This window comes from Arachis stenosperma, chromosome 4 (genome assembly GCF_014773155.1).
Source record: "Arachis stenosperma cultivar V10309 chromosome 4, arast.V10309.gnm1.PFL2, whole genome shotgun sequence".
Taxonomy (NCBI): domain Eukaryota; kingdom Viridiplantae; phylum Streptophyta; class Magnoliopsida; order Fabales; family Fabaceae; genus Arachis; species Arachis stenosperma.
The window spans coordinates 130,157,713-130,166,245 of record NC_080380.1 but is presented as its reverse complement, the minus strand read 5'-3'; the positions used below and the strand labels follow the sequence as shown (position 1 = coordinate 130,166,245).

General features: G+C 29.1%; 1 protein-coding gene across 1 annotated transcript; it reads right to left on the bottom strand.

Moving 5' to 3' along the window:
• Positions 1 to 5,498: 5,498 nt before the first annotated feature.
• Positions 5,499 to 7,360, bottom strand: LOC130976268 (NADH dehydrogenase [ubiquinone] 1 alpha subcomplex subunit 1). Its single transcript, XM_057901086.1, has 3 exons — positions 7,175 to 7,360; positions 6,960 to 7,059; positions 5,499 to 5,732 (listed from the first exon to the last, which is right to left on the bottom strand). Exons 1-2 carry the CDS (start codon positions 7,280 to 7,282, stop codon positions 6,970 to 6,972), a joined length of 198 nt encoding a protein of 65 aa, XP_057757069.1. The 5' UTR covers positions 7,283 to 7,360; the 3' UTR covers positions 5,499 to 5,732; positions 6,960 to 6,969.
• Positions 7,361 to 8,533: the final 1,173 nt, after the last annotated feature.

Here is an 8,533-nt window from a genome sequence, read left to right as displayed (position 1 = left end):
TGTTTTCAACTTGTTTTTCTTAGTTCGTACTAACATTTGCACATTGTTGAAAGTGTTCCTTTGATATTGTTAGAGAATATAACTATTAATGTGTCTCTTATCGATTTAAATTTTTTGGGAGAAGTGATTTCATGACATGGTATCAGAGCACAACTCTAGAGTTCGACCCTTATTGAGTTCGACCCTTATTGATTCTAAAAGAAAGAATTTAGCATAAGGTCAGTAATAAAAGAGAAAAAAATGCCTATGCAAAATTCACGCAAAATTTAAGTGATTTTTTTGTGAAGAGACGTGTTAGAGAATATAATTATTTATCTATCTTTTTCTATCTATTTAAATTTTTGGAAGAATTGATTTTATGATATATATCAATATAGTACCTAAATATTAACAATTGAATTGAAAAAAAAGAAATAAGAGCTTGGTATAAATGTTTGTGGGCACAGATTAGTTACTTGCAGAGCCACCACCCCATTATTCCCTTTGATTCATTTAATTGAATCGGAGACCAAGATCTCTTTGTTGTTAACCTTTGTTCCTCAATGTGTGCTGCAACCATGCTCCTATTAAATTTGGTTTTTGATGCTGCACTTTAATGTTATCATTTGTACCATGTCATTAAAAATATTAATAAAAAATATTAATTAAATGGAATGTACGTATGATTAGGAATTGAAATAATCAGGTTCTTGAACATTGGTGATTAAGTTTGTTGATGTGTCTGCGTCATCATTGCTAATTAAAACTTTATTATGATTCTTTGAACTGTGGCTTCAAAGATACAACTGTGCAAAAACAAAATAACTAAATGGTTTAATTATTTTATTGGTCATTATAGTTCTATTAAATTTATAATTAGATTTTTATTTTTTTCAATTAAATTTTTATATTATTTTTAATTTTATAATCAAATTTTTTATGTCAAAAATATTAAAATTAATAAAAAAAAGAGTAATATACCCAAATAGGTTTTAAGAAATTTTGCATTGAACATTTTTGTCTCTTAGAAAATTTTATTATGTCGAAGTTTCTGAACTTTATAAAAACAAGACATATAAATTCCTATTTTAGTCAATTTTGTTATTTTTATTTGAACAAATAGATTCTAAAAATTGTGACAAAATGACCTATATGTTTTACTTTTATAAAGTTTAGAGACCTCAACGATAAAATTTTTTTGGAGACAAAAATATTTGATTTGATATTTTTTAAAGACCTATTTAAATATATACTCATAAAATAACTTTTTCAAAAAATATATAATCAAAGATCTAGTTAGATTTTTAATTGCGAATATCTTTAATTTACAAAAAAATATTTAGTTAATTTTAATATTTTTTATACTAAAAAAATTAACTATAAAATTAAAAATAATATAAAAATTTAATTAAAAAATTATAAAATCTAATTACAAATTTAATAAAACAGAAGTACCAACTGAATAATTACGTTACTAAAAATAAAAACTAAGACATGGTGGTGAGTGACGGCATCTACACCCAAAAAGGGTCAATATAATGCAAGTAATCAAGTCAAGACAGAAAGTCGTCATAATTTTGACTGCAATAAATTCTTTTCCCAACCCCCATTGATAAAAATAATCAATTCCCTCATATCCGTTTTATTTTGTGTCATTGTTGTGTTTTTGGTATGTTTATTTAATAATATGTAATGTACTTAAAAAAAATCTTTCTTCGGTTATAACTTGTATCTCTATGATTATGGTGTTTATAGTACCTAAGATTACACCATTTTATTATTTTATTTTAAGTATATAACAACATTTTTTTTTAATTTGATCAACCTTCCTCCCCTCCCCCCAAATTCATCATTTGGCTCCTATACCAAAATTACAATGTTTTTAAATAATTGTTCAATTTTATTTATTAGATGTGGCAAAAAAAATTATTAATAATTTATTTTTTAAGGATTAAAATTGAGATAAATAACACAAATAAAATATTTAAAATTTATATTTACACAAATATAACCATCTGAAACAAATTATGTTTGTATCCTAATTGAAATTTGTGTAAATCGTAGCTGCTTATCACGTTTAAGCATTTACATGTAAATTGTAATTTACATAGAGTCAATTAGGACATAAATATAACATGTTTTAGATTATTATTTTTGTGTAAATATAAATTTTAAATATTTTATTTGTATCATTTGTCTTTAAAATTATGTCTATTTTTAAATTGTAAAAAATTATTAACATGATAATAATTTTTAAAAGTTTTATGATAAATATATTTTTCTTTAGGATTTTGAGTTCTTAAATAAAACTTATTTTAGAATCAAGATTTTGTATTGATTCTAAAAATTTGTGCTACTAGAACTAGCCTTTATTAAAATCATTTTTAATAAATTATTTGCGATAATTTAATATTTTTTTTCTTTTAACTCTTCAAATCTACTAAGTGATTTTATAATATTATTTTTATTATTTTAATTATAATTTTCAAGTATGGTTAAAATTTTATAGATGTCATAATCATTTTAATCATGATAGATAAAACAAAACTAAGTTAAATTTTAATACATTAATAATATAAAATGTTTTGCACGTTCGTAATCGTATTCATTCTTTAGCATTACTATTTACAATGTTAATATAATTATTTTGCTCACGTGACATTACATAATTAGATGCAATGATATTGTATTAAAATTAAATTCTAAAAGTAAATCAAAAATAAAAAATAATAAAAACTTGTTTTTGGCCTGTGACATTTCATTGTCCAATGTAAAGAGTCACAGATTATAGACACAAGAATAGCACATGGTGGCATCAAGGAATCAAGTTCTTGTGCCATGGATTTGAGCTGTGAATCAGTCAAAGCAGCAGCCACATTTATTAGTACCTTTTCAGTTGAAGTGCTCTTCTTACCAAATAAATGAATTTAATGTTGATACACGGTCACTATACAACCATTTTACACGTGCATTTAATTACATAATTTTATATTAAAAAAAATAATTATTTTTTATATTAATCGCATAAATAATCATTAAAGAAAACGATTGTAATTGCACGACTGTTGTAATGAATTAAAATTAAACTCTTAAATAATACATTCAAAATATATAAAATAAATTTAATTGTTTCTAGTTTCTACACTAATAAATCCTAGCAAGAGTGTTTGAAAGCAACATGAAAAGCATATGAATTATTTGTGGCTTGCATGATCTTAAATAATTCTTATGTATCCTTCTGTAAAGCTACCATTATATTATTCTCTGTTTAAATAAATTTAAGTTTGGTCACTATTTTCAATATTTTGTGTGAGTGAAGCACTCAATCTATGCACATTGAACAACCAAAACCAAAATCAAAGAAGAACAATGTCTCAGGCTTCACGCATGAGATGATAAATTGAGTGATGAAGCAAAGTATATCAATTTCACAGCTCAGCACCACCAACCCCTCACAATCATTTCGGTTTCTCAAAAATAATAATTCTCACTTTTTAAGTTGTTTTTAGTAGGTATCTTTAAGATAAAAATAAATATAGAAATATTAAGGATTAAAGAGAAAACTTTTTGTTTGTATCATTGTCCTATCTTATTCCAATTTTTAGGTAAATGAAAAATGGACAAATTTTAATGCAAAACATAGAGTGCATTTTTTTAGTGTAGCTATATTTATGCACTAACACAATTATTAATTGGAATATTATTGTAAGGATAAAATATTTTAGGGAACTATAAATCCAATATTTTAATTCTTTAGACATTTTAGTATTTTTGTCTTAAAAACTTACTTGATACTTTATTTACCAAAATTTTCGATTGAGTTAGTTATTCTGTTACCCTTATTCTTATATATACAAGAATGAATTTTCAGGCCTAAACTCATATAAAAGCTGGCAACCGGAACTCTCGTGAGGCATATATAATGGAGCCACACTCAACAGTCAATACACACAGCAACAACAATCAAAATACTTGAATAGTATTTATTATTTAATAATATTTTGTAAAATAAACCTAGGTCCTATGTGTGTGATAGTGGTCACTATAAAATAGTGTCTTGCTCTCCCTAGTGGGGTCCCAAAAGAAAAAAAAAGGGAAAAAAAAGAAGAAAAATAAGGGAAGTGGACCTAAAGTTGCATAGATCAACCATTCAATCCTATGCACCTCATCCGTATATGTGACACTAACTTGCTATGACAAGGAACTCTTATTTTACATGACAAGATTTTGGCTAGGAATTTTTCACCATGTTTAGTATGGGATAAAAAGTAGCGGAAAAAGTTTTATGCAATTTTACCCTCCATAAGAAACACATAATATGAACGTGGTAAAGTTGTTAGGAAAATACTTTTTGGTACAAAAAATAATTTACTAATATCTAGAAGTAGAAACTACACTACATGTATTCTCCAATTCATGGTAATTCTATTTGAGTATTTAAGATGTTCGTTTGTTCATGTTATTGTCGCACTAAAGAGCATTGCTATCACGGGGAAGGTAAAATGTCGCTAGCTACGATTGATGCCAAATACCATACATGCAATCACCACAGATATTTGCTTTCTTTTTCTAAACGCCTTCCCGTTAATCATTCATACAAATTTCTACTCTTTAACAACGAATTATTATATTATTATATGAAAACCTTTTTTCATCATCATCATCATCATCATCATTATTATTATTCCAAATGGGAGTTGATTGTCCATAATGTAAAATAATCGAGAATTACAACTGCATGAAGATAATAATAGTACAGAGTAATCTACTAACATTCATTTTACAAATTCTTTTCTTTTTTTGGGTTACGAGTAAAAATATGCTAGCCTTCATTTTCACACCTACCCCAGTTTTCCGTCTCTTTAGAGAGAACATATCCAATAATATTAACACCAGATTACCTGACACCTGTTGAATATCACGTTTGTCTTCAGCTCAAGATTTTTTTCTTTTCATGCCAACCACCTATGCTAGGCAGTAGGCTCTTATTTTAATTCAATTTATATGCAAAATAATTCTCCCAACAATAATGACCACCTTTTCATAAGAAATGGTAGCAGATTGGATTTTTCAGAAAAGGAAGCCGTGGAATGAAACTTCATTATTGAAGCATGCACGCTAAACCACATTATAATTCACACTCATAGCACAAATGATTTACATTGCAAAACTCTTATTTACCTTCTAACTTAGATTGCTGTAGCATGTTTATATTGAATTGTGTAGGCAGAAACAGCTGATTGGGAGGGTATTTGATTGCTTGAGGCTTGAAAGGAAAGGATTACCGTTTTGGTTTGAAAAACGTTTTATATATTCATTTTGTCTTTATACGTATTTAAGTAATAAATAAATCCCTTGAAAATTTTTATGTATGATCCCTTGCTAAACACATTAACTACAATGATAGCCTTTTCTGTTTCCAACTTTCTCTTCATGCTTGGTGGCGCTATGGGATTGGGAATGAAAACTTTGCATAATTATTCATCAGCCAAAGATTTCAACTTAGAGAGATTTGCAGATAAGCGAAATAAAAAAGTTCTAAAGCTTAAAAGGGAACAAATATCTCAAACTAGCTTTCAAATGCCTATTGCTTTGAGAAAGTAACTTGATGGTATCTTTATAAAGCTTACATTGGATAGCATACAAGAAAAGTGAGAGAAATTTTGTAGTAGTGATTCACCTCGCTTCCTCAGAACACAACTGGAACTCCAGGTAAGCAATTTATTCCCCTCGCAACACATTGATTAAACAAACTGCAGTTAGCAGAACAAAGTGTCATGATTTCTATCATATATCCAGATCATAAAGTTTTACACACAAACCAACCGAATTCTCAAATCCCTACACTGCAATTCAAGTTAAACTGTTAGGGCACTACAGACAACCGGAAAAAAGAAAATTACTTGCAGTTGGAAGAATGTTAAAAGCTTTTATGCACATTCAAATATTTCATGAGCGTGAAAATGCGCCAATTACATCATATTAATTATCAACATGGCCATTTGTCCATCTTCTTCATTAAGGAAAGACATATTGTCAACAAAGAAATAAAGTATTAAAAAAAAGAAGAAAAAAAAGAAAAGAGGATATTATACTTAACATCTAAGTGTAAAAATAAACACATCAATACCAATAGATTGTGATTCAAGTTGCAAGCAAGCTGATGATTAGAATTAGTTGTATCACTTATACTAGAAATATCATAACCAAGGGTTAACGATGGGAGGGAGGAAAAGTGTACTTGTGCTTGTGCAGAATACTTGCTGCTAATGTTTTATTCAACTGCTATAAGACCAACAATCTCATGGGCTTGGCCTCGGGCTAGGGCTAAAAAATCTCGATTTGTACACATTGGAATGAACTGAATGTGACTAGTCAAAAAATGAAAACACACGTTATGGATCTCACCAATCACTGCATGAAATTTTTGACAAAGTCATGAAGAAAGCCAGGTGCGATACTATTTCATCACCAAAAAGGGGCTAGGAAGACAATACTCAAGTAAACAGTAATCATGTTTCCAAGCATAGACACTACACTACTACATTTTGCCTTCATTTCTTGACTTACACACCCGAAATTCCTCTATCTCCATTTCTATGATAATCTGTTTCACTAAATTTTAAAACAGACAAACTTCCTCAGGGTAAAAAACAAAAATGCTATGTACACACCAATATAAGAAAAACACGAATTTTATATGTTCAGCTAATTTAGTGACTGATTTCTTGAGTATAAATGATTAGTAAAAACATTAGACAAATAATTTCAATCCACTTCACTCTCTCCTACCGAAAAGGAAAGAAAAAAGAAAAAAGATTTCAGCTTTTCCCAATTTCTCAATTAACTAAAGCCTCTCGACATAAAATTTCTCTAATCGACAAGCTCTAACACATGATTAATCAATAACTAATCACTATCCATCAACTCGATAGAGCAATTGGTGTAAACTGCAAACCCTAGGTTGATTAATAAATTACCAGGTGGCGATCAATTGGAAGAAGCGGAGGCTTGCTCCATGAGCTTCTTGTCCCTCCGTTCCATGGCGACGTCCCACATATCGTTCCCAATGTGCTTAGGCTGAGAAAATCAAGAACAAGACAAACCCTACGTTAGATCATTTAAGAAGCACGATCTGAGAAATCGATTAACTCCATAATTAACGAAGATTAACGTAAAGAGAGTGTGTAATTACTCTGCCGTGAGCGGCTTTGTGAATGGTGTACTGAATGCCACCCATGGCGCAGAGCATTCCCGCTATGATCCCCAGTGGCAGCATCGCTTCCATCCATCGCAAATTCATTTTCACACTTCTCTCTTCTCTCTCCCCCTCTCTTCTCTTCTCTTTCTTGCTTGCTTGCTTGCTTCTTTTTCTTTTTCTTTTTCCTTCTTTCCTTTCAAGCATGTTACCACTTTTTAAAATCATCACCTAATGTGGGATTTTTGTTTCAATATTGGGCCTAACCCAACGTTTTTTGGGCCAACAAAAACATAAAATGTCTATTCGCTTTAGAATCGACTATGAGGCCTATTAAAACTGTATGAAGAAGTACAGGGAGCCAATGAAAATTTTGTACAATATGTACAATGGAGGTTCAGGGAAGTCCGATTCAATATTAGAGATATAATCATTAGTGTTATCTTTTTCTATTAGATTAAGCTTTTGGGATGAGTGGTTTCATGACATGGTATTAGAGCTCTAGATCCGAAAGGTCAAGAGTTCGATATTGGGATGAGTGGTTTTGAGATGTTTATTATCCCGGATATTCGGATAGTTATTCTGGATAATATGAGTGATGTTCATTTTATTCATATTGAGTTAAAGATTTAGCCCATTATACACATTGTACACTTAGACTATTGATTCTCTAAAAGTACTCAAATTGTATAAATGATAACCAACTTGGTTGGTCTTGTAGTCAGCTAATCATTAGCAAAGGAAAATTTTTGCAACTACTTTTATTTGTTATTAATTTTTTTATTTTTGAAAAAAAAAACTTTGCTACTTGCTAGTTACTTTTAATCTAGTTGGATTAATGCTTGTGTACTAATAGCAAAGATATTTGCCTCCTAGTTCTAGATAATAATACCAGGCTCGATCTCCAGCATCATTTAGGCTGTGGTTGAAAAAGAAAAAAGAAAAAAAATTTATAAACAATTACTATTCACCTCCAAAAAAGATTCTTGCTACTTTCTTAACGGAAATATTGTATTCTATTAATAATATTAAAAATATGTAAATTAAATTGATTACAAATTTTTGATAAGGTTTCTTCCTGTCACAAAGTATTTGGTCTTGTAAGAAACAAGTTTGTTAGAATATGTGCCATTAAATTGCCATCTCTCTTTGATATGGGAGATATAGTAAGACCTAAATATGTGCAAAAGGGTCTTAGTGTTGAAAATTAGAAGTCCAAAATTATTATTTGGTGTGGTAGCCGAAAGAGCGAGCATTTACAACCATAAAGAAAATTATCTTTACTGGTTGTCCAAATATAATATTAATATAAAGAAAATATTGCATTCATAAATTAAGTATATTTTATACTCAATC

What these genes read in the sequence shown, in the direction of transcription:
- LOC130976268 (XM_057901086.1), bottom strand. Translation starts at nt 7,282, where the DNA reads ATGAATTTGCGATGGATGGAAGCGATGCTGCCACTGGGGATCATAGCG. An exon ending in ACAAAGCCGCTCACGGCAGA is followed by an intron (nt 7,060 to 7,174) that starts GTAATTACACAC and finishes TGATTTTCTCAG; the next exon opens with CCTAAGCACATTGGGAACGA.